Source organism: Calonectris borealis, chromosome 3, assembly GCF_964195595.1.
Source record: "Calonectris borealis chromosome 3, bCalBor7.hap1.2, whole genome shotgun sequence".
NCBI lineage: Eukaryota > Metazoa > Chordata > Aves > Procellariiformes > Procellariidae > Calonectris > Calonectris borealis.
In genome coordinates, this window is record NC_134314.1 from 69386982 (window position 1) to 69405403 (window position 18422).

The 18422-nt window shown below is 35.7% G+C and overlaps 1 protein-coding gene across 9 annotated transcripts in view; it reads right to left on the minus strand.

Annotated features, from left to right (window-relative positions):
- Window positions 1-18422, minus strand: part of ZDHHC14 (zDHHC palmitoyltransferase 14) — a 112041-nt gene that overhangs the window by 32745 nt on the left and 60874 nt on the right. For all 9 annotated transcript variants that reach the window (XM_075146064.1, XM_075146066.1, XM_075146060.1 and 6 more), the window contains one exon: window positions 5518-5676. In XM_075146064.1, the coding sequence (XP_075002165.1) occupies window positions 5518-5676 (159 nt within the window). The remainder of the gene's footprint in view (window positions 1-5517; window positions 5677-18422) is intronic.

The window sequence follows — 18422 nt, forward strand, 5'->3', positions numbered from 1 at the left end:
ACATACCTATTCTTGTCAATACAATACCTTCACACATTGGGAACCAAACAAGTGCCAGACACACACCCAGCTGTGGAGGAAGAGAGTTAAAAGCCCCAACTCGTTCCTAGAGGACGCGTGGTATCCTTACCAGGTATCAGCATCTACAAACTTCATGGCTTTCTTCCTCTCTTTTCTACATGAAAGCACATTTTTTACACACTTCTGTTGCTGCCTTGTATCTGCCTTTGAATTCCTTAACCATCTTTCAAATTATTATTGCACCAAATGTAAATATTTGTTTATTTTCTTAGGTTCCTAGTATTTCTTTTATTTTTTCCTGGTAATTCCTCTCTTTAATTTTTACTCTGACATCTGAGGTTTACAACTTCATTTACACAGTTGGGTATTATGATGATCTCTGCTTTTTTTATATGCAGACCAATACGTAAGCCGCAACCTCCCTCTGAAATAACCTATAATACTACTATCTTTTTTAAAGAGACTTTCTGCCATATTTCCCAGTGCTTTGGCTTAGACTTAAAAACTCTTCGACACACATGCCATGCTCCCTGAATTTCTAAAGTACATCTAGTATATATATATATGGCACAATCATAAACAAATAATATACACTTCTGTAAGTGCTGGTGCCCCAAAAAGGTAGCACAAAGAAAAAGAGCCAGAGCCATTTCTCACATGTAAAAACTGGGAAAAAGAAAAGAAAAGGGGAAAAAAAAACAACTGACATAGCAGCCAACTTTGTAGTTTTAACTGTTCAGCTAAAGAGTCACTTCAAGAGACCCGAAGCTAAGTTTAACAGGTTCAAAAATCAGGTCCCAAAATGAAGTGAAAATTGTACTCTTTTCATTGCAGGAAATGTAAGAAAAGAAATAGGCAAAGGTCATGAAAAGGAACTGAAAGCAAGAAGGGAGATAATAAGGTAACGAAGGAAGAGTGCTACAGAATGGAATTAAAACCAAGCAAAACAAAGTCCTGACATCAAATAAATATACACTGATTATAAAGGACCACGAAGTCCTGGGAAAATTACTCTTGGACACAGTGTCGGTGTTATAAAAACCGAACTGTTACAATGCCACCTCTCAGCCTGTTTTTGAAGTAATTTGTGTTCTCCAGGCTGGAAAATGGTGGTATCTGGAGTGACTACAGGGAAGAGCTTCTCCCAGAAGACACTGGTAATTCTCACTCTTTGTCTTACATTGCGTGTGTTATATGTTACATGTGTTGTAAATTAATTCCCCATGTTAAGAAAATACATTTCCAACACCGGTGCCTAATCTGGGAAACCACTTTTAAAAACAATTATTTTATTCAAATTCTGCTGTTTAGCATACTGCTGGGTACATAACACCTTGTATTTTCAAAACAATAAATTAATGTAGTCTGGTCAAAACCAAAAGACCATGCGTATAAATTGCCTGGGAGAAGTGCTTTACAGAAGCAATGCTTTAACCAGGAAGGGGGTGTCTATTAGCTTCTAGTATAGCATATTTTCTGTCAAAACTTCTCTCAAAATCTTGACACTTGGTCTCATGTTTAGGATCTATAAAAAAGCAGTCAGACTTACAAGTGAGAGGAATCTTATCTCCTACAGAAAACAGAAACATCGATAGAAAATGCCAGTATGGTATGTGCGCCTTCAGCACTACTGGCATCCTGGTTCCCCATCCCAAAAAGTTTATATTGGGTAGGCCAATTAGGATCCATCAAGAGCTACTGAAAAGAAAGGGATAACTCCCCAGGGTTCAAGAAGGCCTGTGCTGAAAATTTCTGAGAGCGTGAGAATATTCAGCAGGAAGCATCCCCGCATGCTTGCCCTCTTCTCCCATTCTTCCCCAGGGATCCACTCTGGCCATGGCAAGAAACAGGCTACTGCACGAACTGAAACTTTGGTCTAACTTAGTATGCCATTCTCATGTTCATCAGTGATCTCTGAAAAATCAAACTAAACATTTCAAAGTTAAATTGTGACATCCAGTTGCAAAAATTTGAGCTTTGAATCCTCTGTGGGAAAAAAAAACCACGTGTTGAAAGAAACACAGTGGAACTGGAGAAGAAAAGCTATCTTTATCCATCAGGCACACAAAAAATTATGATATACAGATTTTGAAACAAATAAAAAGGTCATATTCTCTTAGATTAATATAAATGGTGGATCCCTTCTTCCACCATACTGGATTTTTGCCTTCGTTGAAATCAGTTACTTCACTTGATAAGCAAAACTGTGGCATGTGAATGCAAGGAAGGCTTTAGACATTTTGATTATTGGACTAAGTTGCTTTACTGCTTGCTAATCATTATTCGCTGTTTCTCGTTAGTCATTCGGTACTATATTTAAATAGATTATTTGGAAATAGTCAACTGCTTCTTGTTCAGCTTTTATTATAGAAATCAAATTAAATAAGACAAAATATTAAAACAAAACAAAAATGGAAATTACACAGTTGATGTTGAAATCATCAAAAATAAATAAAAAAGGTCATTTGGTAATTTCAGAAGTAAGCCTAATCACTGGCTTCTTACTAGCATCACACTGTGCAATCAAAACCTCTTGTCAAAACCCAGCAATAACTAGCTTGAATTTATGCTCAGATTTTATGTCTGCTGTGTTTATTTTTTTTTTTTAAGTCTTTATCTCTTGTGTTTATGTGTACATTATTTTAAATTCATTTATAATTTTTAAGCAACATAATGATTCACAGAAAACCTTTGAGGGGCTAACTTCCAACTACCATTCACAAAGGCAGTTAAAGAAACTAAGTCATAAATACACCCAAGATATTTGCCTCAGGGCAACCAAATTTTTGAAGGCATTACATAAATCCAACAAACTCATTTGTATGAAAATCCAGAGTTTTCTGGATGCTACTACGAAAATATTGTAAAGCTAAAGGAGTTTGAAGTATTACTATGGGTAGAACTCAAATTAGTTTGTTTCGGTTTTTTTTAAAGCTATTTCTTCATATTTTTATCTAAATATACTACGTATCCGTTTATAAAAAATTTAGTGATGATACGAAAATCAGAAACAAGATCAAGTAACAGATATGCTTACTAGACAACAAGAAAGTTAGGATTAATTCAAAAGGGGGAAAACACAACAATGAATAAATTTTTGTTTGTACTTACATATTTAAAATGCTGCTAAGGATTCCTTACAGAATGAAAAACATCAACAGAAAATACAGAATGAAAGAACCTGTCTTTCACGCTGCATTCATTTGCCCAGTATCATAAAACACTTTTATACTGTTTTTTCTGAGCAGCAAGTGCTGGTTTGAAGAAAGACTCCATCACATAGTCTCTGTAGTTAGTTTATAACTATGCAGCAAAAGCTTCAGGAACTTCATGGTAAAAAGGAATGCATAGCCATATTGGTAATGAGTTGCAACCATAAGTTACTTAAATATCTGTATACATGTGAAGTAGGAATATTTTTGCATTGGTTTAGTTACCTCAGTAAGGAACTAGCAAATGATAGTGGCGCAAGAACATTCATTGCTATTATAAGAATTATTCACAAACTAAAATTAAATAAAAGCATCATCATAAAGACAATCCTAACTTAAGGGTGGAGGTAAGCTGCATTCTGATTAAGCATACACTCTTAGACTGTTAGTTTTCCACAAGTACATGAGCAATCCGATTTTCTTGAAATCTATTTTTCACAGAAAATTAGTTGCAAGTACTTGTAGATTTCACTTTCTGCATTCCATACAGCTCAATATTTGTATGACAAATACCTGTACCTAATCAGAAAACAAAAGTACTATGCAGTGTGCCCTGAAAAAGTCATAGTTTATTGTAATTCCCATTATAAATGCTGAGGAGAAAAACCGCAGCAAATTCATTCCAATAAATGGATGGAATTATTTTAAAACAAATAACTTCAAATTAAAAAATGTGCAAGAGGAAATTACAACAATCATACCTATTTTACGAGCAGAAAAGACTAATCTTCTCAGATACAATTATCGCTTACATGAGTCATTTGCTCTTTTCTGATATACGTTCATAATAATTCACATCTGTTGCTTCATCACAGACATAATCAAAAGACAAAGAATGTTTAAGTTGTTCCCCCCCCATCACTAATTGTATGTTTCACAAAGTAGGTTTTCCAAATTTAGTATGAAAAGGACACAATCAGATTACAGAATAACCTGCAGAAAAATCCTTCATATCAGTTTATTAAAAAAGCTGAAACACTATTTTAAAATAAGCTTCAGGATGCGTGTGAGGGAGTTGCTGTTATTTATGCGCTCTCTTGGTAAAGACAACAGCCTTTAACTTTTATTTACTGCACTGGTCAACAACTGCATTTTCACATTATCAAGTTTGCTGAGCAATATCACAACACTGTAATGTGTCCAGGTTACACGTTTGATATAATATTTTTCTGAAAATGTGTCAACTGCAGTTTATGAACACCCCTACTTGCCAAGTTCAATAGCTTTTACAACGCTTACAAAATTCTAACACACCAGGAAAACTTATTTACCGAAGGAACCATCTACAGATACCAATTGATTGTATAGGGCAAAAAGGCTAAACTTTTCACTCTGATGTAAGTGTACTCCCTAAATGAATATCTTCTAAACACGAAACTAATTCTTCCAATGACTGCTTTATAGCTAAAAATATCACTGCTGAATGCTGCAATTACATTTCTCAGCTGGAGACATCTTTCTACATTATTTTCTTGCATGCGTAAGATCCAGGCTCAACAGTGTGCTAATCAGCTGCACTAAACTCTAAACGTGATCTAATTAACTAGAAATCTATTCAGATTTGATTGGTGGGGTTTTTTTTTGTTTGCTTTTAAATCCTAGCATACGTTCATCACATTGTCTGCCCTCCAAAGAAAATAGTCATGAAAAAAGACAAGATGTTCAGAGTTAAAAAAATCCCCTACCATTAGACATCCTGGCATCTTCTACTTACTCTCAAAATAGCATGCTTGCTCAGTAATTTCTCATGGATTCTGACTTTAAAATTTCTAGTCTTAAAACTTTTCAAAGGTAAGAATCACCTACAGTGTATATTCCGGTCACAGTGCAAGCCGTAACTATTTGAACTGCGCCTTACAGTTAGTCTGAAACGAACCTGAGAAACAGCTCCTTGCCCTTAATTCAGTTTGGTGAAGGAAACAAGTCTGAGACTCCCATAAAGCTTGGTTCTCTCCGTACTAGAAAGTTCATCGCACATACTATGCAGCCCTATTTGAATTGGGTGTGTTCTTTGTCTTGTGGAGCAGGTTAGAAAAGATGTATGCCTCAGAAGATTTTTTCCTTCATAGATTAGCAACAACTATCTGTTAGGCCAAATCTCCTCTTCTGCCTCCTCTAAAATTCTTAACATTTAACAGAGCTTGTAGGAAAGAAGGATGAACACAGCAAGTGACCTTGTGAGTCGTCTTGTCACTAACTGATTCTTTTCTCTCTCATATCAAAAGTATTCATAACAATATATAAACTACTAAATTGAACATATGCCATATCTTTTTTTACTCACCTACGCAGTTATCACAAAGGCTGCAATGTGAGGCACGAGGTGGGCGGAAAATCTTGCAAGTAAAACAGTATTTTAGTTTCACTGTCTGTCCATTGATGATCACTTCTTTTGTTCTGGGAGGGGGGCGGTATCCTCCTGAACTGGAGCCATTTGCAATATCTAAACATGGAAATACAATGCATTAAATTTTTCACATGAGCTATGGTGTATGCACAGAACTGTCCTTGATGGCAATTTATAGCAAGTTTCAAATTCATATTAACACTCTTAAAATAAAAACCTTTTTTCCCTTCTCGTTCCCCTAAAATAACACATCTTAAAAAGATAATTAATTACAAATAGCATTCATAGCCAATCAATTTGAATTAAAAAAACCCACCCAAACCCAATTCTTAAATGCTGACAGCTACCTTGATCCCAAAACTCTTACACTCTCATGTCCCCTAATAGTTCATACAGAATACATTAAAGATAACTATGACGCTCTACAAGTGCTGCAGAAATTCTACAATCTAATATAGAATCTGCACATTTACTTAAGCAAGAGCAGCTCTGTCATTAGAGCTTGTCACATGGTAGAAATAAGATCAATCATCATTTTGAGATCTCTTAAATACAACAGAGCACATTCAGAATAGTATTTCACAGCTCTTGCTGTTTCAAAGTTTGAAATTCTAACTCCCAGTGTTACTTTCACACATCTTAAAGTTTGTTTGTTACATAAAAATAGTTTCCAACTACCTCATTTGGTACAAGTGGTGGGGTTTTGGGTTTTGTTTGCTTGCTTTTGTTTTCTTTTAGGACATCAGCATTCATTTTTCCAGCAACTGAAGGACTGATTAGGCTAAAACATTTTGTCCTTTAAATGCTCCCAAGCTGAGCTATACTCTGAAAGTTGAACATGTAAAAGTGGTACCTTTTTCTCAGGTTATCTGTTCTTGTGTAATCACAATCAAATCAAACCAGAGAAGTGAAAAAAATCCTAAATTATTACTCTTGGACAGGCAGAACAGGAAGAACAATAGGAAAGTAAAACAAACTGTTTTCCAATGTATGAATGAAATTACATTTCAAAGTCACAGTCACCTCCACAACTGTGTTTTAAGTTGTCCCCCTCACTTTCATGTCGGACAAGCGTGGGGTTGGATGACAGGTTACTAAAAGATCCATGAATTGTATTTGAGCTCAGATTGTTAGAAATGTCACCCACAATTACAATTTCTGCAAGGTCTGCAGACATATTTACACAGCCTACAAACCACACATTTTCCAAGGGGGCAACTAGAAAGCCTCTTACCTAGCAAGGTATTCAAATTAGTGACAGCATAGCTGTACTAGCAAAGGTGTAATTATACAGTATGCTAGATTTGGCAGCAAATCTAGCTTAAGAAGTTCCCATCTGTAACGTGCTCACCGGCTCCACAAATACGCATCAATAAAAGCATTTGCGGGACACCACTGTAAACTTGACCATTGAAACAAACAGACTTCAGAAAACTCTCTCGGAGAAGGTGAAAGGAGGGGAGCAATAGCCGAGAATGATGGAATTGGGGTGTGAAGCTCCTAAGCATCCCTTACGAGAATGAAGTGGTGAATACTGAAGAAACAGCAGCTTAGAAGCGGCCTACAGATGAGGTACACACATTTGCTTGTGCTGGATCTAAACCAACCCCTGCAATGTTCCTGGGATGCTGGGCCAGATCCTACGATCTGCACGTGGAAGTAGGAATTACTGTGTGGCTCCCAATAATACTGATTTTGACCTCAAGGCCAATACTTCTTGACACGGTATTTTTTATTAAATAAGTATTGCATTACAAGCTACTGGTGTATTTACATGCTGAAGCATAACTAGACAATAAAAGTTGTTTAATGTACAATATGGACATTATCTTAAGTTTCCTTTTTTTTGTTTCTTACTGTTATGTTTTTTAAAAGAAACTCATTAATTAAATGATTGTGATTTTAAAGCACTCTAGCAGATACAAGAATTTGATGAGGTCAATAGAAATAATATAATTTCTTCAGCTTATAGTAAAAAACTTCTTTTTATTTGCTTGCATAACAGTTTACTTGTCCTCACGACACATAAGTTTGAGTTAAGTAATTTTTGATTTTTGCATTCTAATTCAGAACTAAGCTGAAAAGATATTCTTTTGAGGGCATAGCACAACTGTGCTTATACTATTTAAAGCTTTACAGAGATTGATAATTCCTAAATCCAGAAAACAGGGAAGAATTTCTTATAATTCAGAGATTAAATTAAAAAAGCTTCCACATTTACAATGAAAACTTCTTTTCTGTAGAACAAGTTATCATAGGCTGCATGAAATGTTGAAATAAATAACTTGTAGTACCAGTACAGATCTACATAAGACAATACTTTTTAGGAGAGAAAAACACCATAGTAAGTTTTTGTTATTAAAAATCCCCTATAGTTGATTTTAGTTACTATCACTGAAAAAGATAAATATATTTTAATACACTGTACTTTTGGTGACATCATCACTAGCAGGCTTGTAATATTCTTAGTCCTTCTATAAATCCATGGGCCTTACAAAACACAGCATCATGCCCATTTCTGACCATAGTCTGGTCAATATAGACTTAAAACTGTGAACAAAAATGCAGGTCATTAGCCCTAATTAGCTTTTTATCCAATAAAGCATTTAACATGTGCGTGCATAACATGTTCATTAATAAACCAATGATTCCCATTTGATAGTCATACTCAAATTTAGGTGCATAATTGTCAAAAATACTAATGAAGCCTGAATTTTACATAGGTGTAGCTTTCTATACTGCTAGAAATGCTGATGCATTGAATTTCCTAAAATAACACTAATATTTCAGATTTTCTTCTTTTACAAAATCTTATTATTCCTGTATATGTACATACTCATTGAAAGAAAATGACTTAAACCAGTCAAGGTGAATTGTTTAGAAGTAAAATGCTCTTTTTTCTAATGAAACATTTATGCATAAAAAATGCACATTGGCTAAAACCAGTATTTCCCCACTTTTCAAGAAGTTCAAAAAGTGCACTTTTTAAAAATGGGCTCTGGCAGAATCTCAAAAGCAACTTCCCTTTTCTCTGGTGGAGAAGGGAGACTACTGGCCAGCCCATTATATTTACAATGCTGGTTTTCTAAGAGGATTTTCTTCCAAACCTTTGCAGGGAAGTTCAAGTTCACAAGGACAGCAAATCCCAGCTCCCTGAGGAAAATTAATCTCAAAATCCAAGGGTGAAAGTTGATGCAAATGAAATTAATGAAAATAGTTGCTGACTTTCCATGGATTCAGGATTTTACCCACAATCCTAAATTGCATAATCAAACCTGAAAGTCCCGGTCTTTCTGTTTATTAACAATTTTTTTCTGCAAACAAGCAATACGGCAAGGTCAAATGTGCTTGGATTTAATCAGATTTATCTAACCTAAATGTGCTAAACATGTCCTGGTCTCACACTGATTTTTCAGACTTCAACTGGACTGCTCAAACTCGGGTTCTAACACATTTAAAACTTTTAATATCTTTCTATCTTTTAATATATGCGGTCCCTTTAAGGCATAATAAGATTAACCTTTACAGAATCACCTTCCCCAAATAAACCTCCGTTTGACCACTACTTTTTATGTTTTTCTCTTCCAATCTGTTACTGATGTAGCAATGCAAGTTATTTTACATAAAGGTTAAAATTTTCCCACTAATAGGATTGCCTTCCATCCTCTCTGCTTTGACACATTTTGTAACTTCTCTAGCAGTGTTAAATGTTCATGCACTAGATGGGGCTCCAGCATTTTTATTACCCTATTACAAAACCCCCAAACATACAATTCATATCCCTGCAGGACCAAGGTACCTGAACTGCCGCAAGAACTTCACTCCAAGTATTTAATGGAGATACGGCACAGTCTAGCAACCTTCTAACGTGACAACAAACTCCACTTAGATCTCTCAAATTATTATGCTGAAAACAAATGGGAGGTGCTGTTTAGATGAGACATAGAGGCTGGAATTTTGCATACATATCACCAGGATTCTCCCGCTCAATCAAGCATTTGCTTTTTTGGTCAATTTTCCTAAGATCCTAGGACAAACAGTCTCTAGAAGGTCTCTCCACGTTGTCTCTACACAAACTTAACAACCATATTATGCAAGATTTGCCGTCAACTTTAAAGGGTCACAATTTCAATCTTCAAACAATATAATTAGAAAAGTTAGTAATTTGAAGTAGTTGTAATGTTTCCTTCTAAGAAAAACAGATAATGCAATGAAAAAAATCTTTATGTATTACCTGTAACATCTGAACAACAACAACAACAAACCTGCAAAAATGCAAACCTCCTCTAAGAAACATCTTCCTCTGTGTTTAACCACTTAAATCTAAGCTACATGCTTAACAACAGTGGGTTACAAGAGGAGAGTGTCTTTTTCTTTTTTGGGGAAAATAACTTAATCAAATAACATTTTCTTGTTTCCAGACAGTAATCTCAGGGACAAACAATACTGGGAACTTGGCTTAGACTGAAACCAGCAGCTGCTAACTGGATTCTTACAACAAGAGATACCAACCAAATATTGCTCCTGACTTTAGATAAAAGATTTACTGCCTCGATTTCAGAAAAACCTATGTGTTATTGTCTTAAGAGTAGAATTGCATCATCTTTTTGAAGTCTAAAACTTTATGTGAAAGGTATTCTTGGTCCCAGAAAGAAATGTAATCTTTAGTGACTTCCTGAGAGAGAGAAGCATGGAGAATAAGAGCTTTCTGAAAGACTTACCTGATGCACAAAGTAATTTCACTAAATTTATTTTAAGAATGTTGTTTAAAGCATGCAATATCAGGTATGACTATTAGCCTATCAAGCCGGTATCCCACCTTTGGAGACAAAGCAAAACATACCCACATTGTACCCACAAGCAGTATGTATTTGTTCAAGGCTATTGTCAAATCTATGAAATGCCTATGCTGTGGCACAGATTTAATTTTATAAGGCTCTAAGGAAATCAAATTGTGCATTTCAAAAAAAATGAAAGACAAGCATGGAACTGTGGAGAAGTCTTAAATGTAATCTTGACCATCAATGAAAATTAGAGAGCCAAGACAAAAACAACTTCCAGAGATGGTGTGCTGGTGTAGCTAATATACTGAGTTTAGGGCTTTTGAAAAGGCAAAAGAAAGCAAGCAGAAACTGTGAACTGGCCTAAGCTGGTTGTACAGAATAAATTAGGAAGATATACATAAGTTAAGACAGTTAACCTGAAGAAAAATCCAAAGCATTTTCTTACTATAGATGGACCTTTTTAAGGCTGGAAGGATAAATTACCATGATCATCTTTTTATTTATCTGCATCACCTTTCCAATGCAAAAAATATCGATATTGTGGAAGAACTGTTAATCTTGTATGCATCAAACGGACAAACGCTTTCCCATCTGTGAAACCCATTCTGCTGGGTTTGGCTATCCTTTTAAGCCTTCATATTTAGAAGTTTATTACCCTATAAACATTTTTCCACTTGAGGTGACTTCACACTAAACTAACTACAAGAGACGCATATCAGAACTGCAAAGAGGTTACAAAATAAGGTTGCTCCTAGTTTTCACGTTCCCATAGAAACAGCAGTCCCTCTCAATACAGTATTTTGTGTGATCACAGAAAACATGCTTATATGCACCATGAAAAGGATGCAACTACCATTGGGGTTGCCCTAGAAAAAATTACTTTCTAATTTTCATGAAAGTTACAATCGAAGTAAAAATACTATATCAACAAGTTTAATTTCCCATTTAGAAAAAAAAAAAAACCACAAAAAGAGGTCCTGCTGCATTTGACTGAGATTATAGCACTTCTATAGCAAATAACCCTACATCATCTTCAGTGATTTTGCATTATTCAAGCCTCTTGCTTTTGTTCTATTACCTTATATGAAAAAATACTACAGTAGTTTAAGACCTATGCTGCTTCCCTCTCTTAGGCCAAACACATTTTTCTTATAGGTCATGTTTTCTAGACTTCTCTGTTTTGCTGCCTTCCTTTTGAGTTTCCACATATGGTGTCAAAAACTCCACAGTGAACTGAGCCCTCATTATCATTAGGTATTGCAGAATGTCACTTCTCCTAGTTTCTGTAATGACTCTTTTTCTAATGCATCCCAAAATGAATTTCCCCTTTTTGTCATATCATGATGCTAATTCAATCTGTTTGTGGATAATACTCAAGTCTCCTTTTACTATACCATTCACTACTGAGCCCCCTTTTTCTTAGTATTTGATTTCCATTTGTAATCATGCATTTTCTATTTGTTGCCTAAATTTGCTACGACTAATTAGAGTATATAAAAAAAACCAACCAAAAAAAACAAAAAAAAACCCCAAAAACGAGCTGAGTGCTTGCAAATTCCCCCAGCTCAGCATCAACTTCAGAGTTAAGCATATTCCCTTTTTCTTGAGCCCACAATCAGTCTCTGCAAGATCCTACTTGATCACTTACCATTTGCCAGTAGATTGTCTTTCCAGAAAGTTGCTCATTGACTTTGAGGTAATTTCATCCAGACTTTATTTCCAAAATTATATAGAAAGAATCCTATGCAGGACAGTATCAAGAGCTCTATTACAGTCAAAATTTAGCACATCTGCTTCTTCTTTTGCACCAAGATAGTTACTTTTTCAAGGAAGGACATCAGTTTGGTTACACTTGATTTGCTCTCGAAATATTTTGTTGCTTGTTTTGAGTCTTAAATGGCCATAAACCCCACCCCCTCCCAGCCCCAATTCTTACAATTTCATCATTTAGCAGTTTGCTCCATGTCTTTCCAGACAGAGAATAGTTTCTAGCGATAGAATAGACAGATTTCTATTAGCGTAGAATATTAAATAAACAGATATAGATACAGTATAGCAGATTGACAGATTTTTCTTTTTCTTTTAACTACTACTACTTTCCCTCTTCCGACCTGCACTTCCTATCAGCTGACAAGAAGCTTGCAAATTCTCTTCTGAGATCAAAGAGGACTGTTGAATCCTTCAGATTGCCCTCTGTTATTTCTCATTTCCCAATCACGCAGCATGCCTTCAGCTTCTCTTTCTTCCTCTGACCTATAACAGAACCTGTCCTGTTGTCTTCTACTGTTCCTTGCTGGTTGTAATGGACTTGATTGCCCTTTTGCCTTTCTGACACTTTCTCTATGTGCTTGTTCCACCCCTTTATACTCACCTTCAGAAACTGTCTCCACTTCTGATACAAGTATCTTTTTGACTGCAATCTTCATAAAAGCACAAATACAGGCAGAGTGGCCTCTTACTACACCTCCCAACCTTCCTCTGTATGAGGATAGCTTGATGATGTGCATTTAATATAATATTTTTCAGTAACATAGATCCCTTTAGCTTTGTGGACATCCTTTTTTTTTTTTTTTTGCAATTCCTTTCACTTTTTTTCTTTTGCTATGAATATGGATGGCTGGGCTACTACCACCTCACCAAATCCTCAAGAAACAACTGCTTTCCATTCCTGTACCCTGCTGGTGGCAACAGCAGCATCACAGCTCTGTTAGTCCTCCATCTTCACCTGGAAAAGGTGATAGCCCAGGTGGAAACATTTCACACTGTCAGCATGACCACTCTGTTTCCAAAAAGTCAATTGAATGAATGGAGTACTGGCAGTTTCCTTAGAAGGTCTTATTTCGAGAACGGTTCTCCATAATCAGCTCGTCCTATTCTATGCTTTCTGACGTACAAAAATAATTTAATAAGCTTTAAAAGAACTTCAAAATAGCATTCTTAGATCAGAATTCCTCCTTTTGGGACACAACAGTTTCTCACTGCTTCTAATAATTTCTGTGAGGCTGCTTCCCAAAGAGACAGGTAGGGCAGAGTAAGTCTCAAGTATCTAAAAACAACTTGAGTAGAGTAAAAGCCACAGATTGGACATGTTACATGCACAAATTTTAGAAAAGAAACAATTTGGTAAAGGCATTATTTTTAGGTGATTTATCTGAAGAATCTCTTGCCTAGAAGTATATTACTGTTAACCTTGTACCCCATCTCTAGAAGGCGCCTCAAGTTCAAAGGCACAGCAAGTTCCAAGGCAATCAAACCAGAATAATAGTTTTGGAGCATATAGAAGTTTTCTTTTGAACCGCAGGAACCATCCAGCTTTTCTTGCTGCACAGATGACACTCCACTAGGATACATCTTTTTAGGGCACATTAAAAAAATATATTTTAACAGTACAAAGATGTCTCTTTCCATTTCCATTGTTGATTCCAGAATCACAATTTTAGGGCAAAAGGATTTACTATAGCTACCTAGCTTGTTCCTCTCCATTAGACTTGCCATAAACCCTCACGTTTTGAAACTTGAGCCCCAAACTCCACATTTGCTGGCAATATAGTTCCTCACTTAAGACACCATTGGCCCTTTTAGGAAGATTACTGGTTTTGCTACTGCTGAAGAAAGGACAGTGGTTTTGACGAGTTCAGCAGTCTGAACCTGTGAAGCAAGTCTCATGCTACCATTTTTAAAAAAAATTTGGAAACACAAGTTCCGAAGCAGTCACACATGGAAACATTTTGACTCTCCTAATCAACTTTTTAATACAGTCTTTGTCTTTTTTTCAGTATCAAATTTATATTTTTCATTTTGCATTGAGCCAAAACTCTGTATCTGACAGACTCTTTCTTTAAGGAAAAAATGATTATTGTCAGCTGCTTATTTAAAATAATTTAAATTCCTGACATAGATCAATGTTTCTTTGAACACAGGGTAAAAGGTAATTCCTTGAACAGGAACCTGTGCCTGTATTTTGAACTAAAGTACCTTACGCTAGGCAAAGGATTTCTTGAAAGAGATCAATGAAACTAGACTGTAACACTGATTAGGAAAAGGTGCCAAATGAATGCTTTGTTATATTTTTCCATATTTTTATGCTTAAAAAAAAAGAGTCTTGGTGAGTTTTTGTAGCCTAAGCTATACACCTTATTTCTGAGGTTTTCAGATGCTTAAGCAAGATGACTCAACCACTTCCAAAACCTGGATGAATAGCAAACATTTTAATACCTCTATCATATTAGAGAATTTGAAGAAAGGAGCTGAAACCTAGCACATGCTGTAGCCTTTGGGCTTAGCATGCAACTTTTTCTGCACAAATTTTGGCAGAAGAAAAGTGGGGGGCAGCGGAGGGAGGAGGTCACAGTTCAGACATCCTCAGCAGCAGCTTGTTAAGAGCTATAGAGTTAACTTCCAGATTTCTTTATTGCAGAGCATGTTAACTCTGTTTATGAACAGATTAGGAACACTCCATCACTCCAGAGAACGTCATGTTCCAGCAGAACTGGGTTTATTGGAGACTGCTGCCATCAAGCACTCAGGGTAAGGAACCTGACTCCCCCTCCTACCACCTCCACAAGAAAGAGGAGGCACGTGCCCACCCCAGAGAAAGGAAAAGCTTTGAGGAAATCCCATCACAGAAACACAAGGTGAGTAAAAAGCCGAGCGGAAGGAAGGATCAGAAAAAGAGGAGGGAGTGACAGACAACAAAAGATGCAACCAAGTAGGATCCAGATAAGAGCCATGAAGGCAGGACTGAACAAAAGTATAGGAAAGACAGGGCAGAACTCAGGGTATATGTACCTAACAGATGCAATACAAGTAAGTGGCAAAAAAGAGACCCAGAGTGGACTCTACACACGACAAAGCACAGAATTCTCCAGAAACAGGAACCAAAACCCAAAGAATTTTTTGGAACAAACTGCTGTAACTTGTTTCTATGTAAAGGCCCTAATATAACAAGTGCATTTTTAATAGTGCTGCCTTCTGCCTTACCTGCCTAGGTTTTCATTACTCAAAGAACAACTTACTGCTCCTTTTCTTCTTTTTTTTGTCTTTATAACCACTGGATTATGAAAATAATGCATCTAAGCCATTTTCTATGCCAATCAGCAAGCATTCAAAATACCTCATCCTTCAAATGGAGCCAAGAACATACTCAGTTAATATTTATAGCCTGTTTACAGGTCTGCCATTCTAGAAGAATAGAGAATTAAACTGCACATCATAAAAACTCTGAAGTGACTATTACACCATGCCCATTTCAAAACCATAGATACAATTAAATATTGCAGATATGGGTATTGGATTTAAAACCTGAGGAATTCATTTGCTGTGGTTAAATTGGGGAAAATCCTTTAATAAAAACATATTTAAAACATGACTTATAGAACACTCAAGATTTCACCAACTAGCTGGATATAGTGGTGACAAATATGTGTCATAGCAAGATAACTAAATCCTAATATCTACTCTTCAACAACTCACTTGCAATCTCATTTAGCAGACCGTCATCGTTATCTTTTTACGTAATTACTGAAAAGGTAAATTTCCATTAGAAAGCCCATATGTTTTACATAAAAAGAATAGGTTATACAAGTTTTTGTTCTGAAAATTTTTTCCTCAACTGCATTTTCATTATTACTAGTAGATAATCAGCAAGTAAATTTCAATAATGCTTCAATAATGGATTTTAATTTCATTTTCTGCCTAAGGGACTCAAGAAATTCAAAGAAAGACACAGAAATGGAAAAGTACCTACAGAGATGACAGGGAACATAGGACAGTACCTAGATGGACAGTACTATTCTTTTCAGCATCTTACCCTCCTCTCTGTTCCTTTCTCAAATGCAGGTGCGAAGCCTCCCACTGTTTGGGAAGATTTTATTTCATTAATTTTCAAACAGTTTAAGGAATTAGAACTATGATTTTTCTATAGAACTATCAGTCACCAGTATATGTGGCACAATTCAAAAGACCATACCTGTCTTTCTCTTCTAAACTGACGACCATTTGTTTTTAACTCAGCAAACTGTTCTCAGGAAAGGAAGCAACAACAAGTATATTCTTACTTTAACCAGAGTTAAGATAACTTCCCTCAAATACATTTTTCTTCATATACAGTTATGCTCCAGCTTTTCCTTACAATGATCTCGCATTATAGTAGGAATAAATTATTCTCTCAATCATCAATACTTGTCCCATTACAGAGAAAAAGAAACAAAACAGAACACCAGCAGTAAGAAGCCCAACAATTTGTCTGCAAATCTTGCTTCTAACCAACTTTGAAATCTTATCTTTAGCCAAAAATGGGTTTAAAGAAATTTGTTGATATAAAAAATGAAAGAAAGATGGTTGGGCAACAGGCTCAGACACAAATGTCTTCCCTTTTCCCAGTTCTGGTTTAAATATGCTTCACGAGTGCAGACTTCCATACAGTGTCCTCCTATGGTGCTCCAGCCTTTTCCTAATGAGAACCTCTTCTGATTAGGTGCAGCAGTGTCCCACACAATGCTGCTTTTCCGAGAAGGTAAAAGGGCAGCAACACAAATGTGTTGGTTGTATGCATATAGGTAAGATGGTATGTGTGTTGTTCAGTAAAAATAGGTGATAATTTAAAAACAAGCTTTGTATTCAGCTAACAATTGTTAAGCCTTCATTTTTAAATTACCTGTAAATGCCAAATTTGATAAGGTGAAATTTAACAGAAACATAAAACCTTTTTTTTCTTAATTTAAACTTTTAAAAGTATCATTCATGTTTTATTTCCTTTAGAAAGCAGCACTGCTTCTTTATTAAATGTCTTAAGTAACTTATATCAGGTATGATAAACATCTACTTTTATTCTTTGGAAACGGCTTAGATTCTGTTACTCATCATTAGGACAGCAGAGACCAGGACGATGGACTATTTGTGCTTCACCACAAGGAGAGAAAACATAGGAATGCTGGGATTGCTGGAGTGAAACAGATGGGAGAGGTCATGGTGGCAGACTTATGAAGTACAAAGGTTTAACAGAAATCCAAGTTCTTCAAGTAAATCTTGAAGGTTATTCAACTAGAAAGATATTCTTATGATTTCAAATATCTAATAAATATATTTACCTTCCAATCATAAGACATTTTACTGGGAACTCCAGTACTGAAATAGGCAAAGAATGCCCACTGCTCCCCAAATACTGCATTAATAAAACTGAAGAAAACACCATTTTAAAAAACATAGAATACTCGCGAGCCATCACAATAATTACAGCAGTAATAAAACAGTTACACAGGAAGCTCTATTTCAAAATGGCTCTTTCTGGAAAACTCTAAATTTTAAACAATTGTTTATCTACAAATTATAACACAATTTTATGATATAAAGGGGCATTCCTTTTTGGCCACACTAAGGAATTATACCTGCCTGAATTCTGTCCTCTTCCCACAAGTTATTCCTAGAGAGAGAATAACTTTTTTTGAGAAGAGGTGGGGGGCAAAAAAGAGAAAGGAGGGGGAAATTATAATTTTCCCAACATTTCCCCAAATAGTTCTGACATGCTTTTTTTCCCTACTCTCCATCCTTTCTTTCTCAGGTATAAAAATAATGCTATTACCCATTATAGCAACTTACACACTTCTATGCAGCACATTACATACTCAGTGTTTGTTTCTGAAAAATGTTTGCAGTGACAACACTGGCAAAATCTAAAAAATAAGCTCTAAAATCAGTCTTCCTAAGAAATCTGCTAGCTTTCCCAACAACACAAATTTGAACTTTGGCATCTGTTTTCCACAGATCTGGATTCTGTGAATATTAGGAATTCTTCTATTACACAAGCAAGGACTGAAATTATTTTGTTTGAAGAGAATTCCAGTATAAACACATTCCATATCCATTTTTAACGTTTGTTTTGAGTTTAGTGAGAATATGGCTTCACAATGCTCCTCCATTTCTGATTTAATTTCTTTAACGGCATGTAAGGGGCAGGTTGACTGAAGATTTTCTTTTTAAATAATCCAGAGTGCCATATCGGAAAGTAAGCAAACAGAAGAAATTTATATGAATTTAAATTCATCCATCGGGGATTGAGCT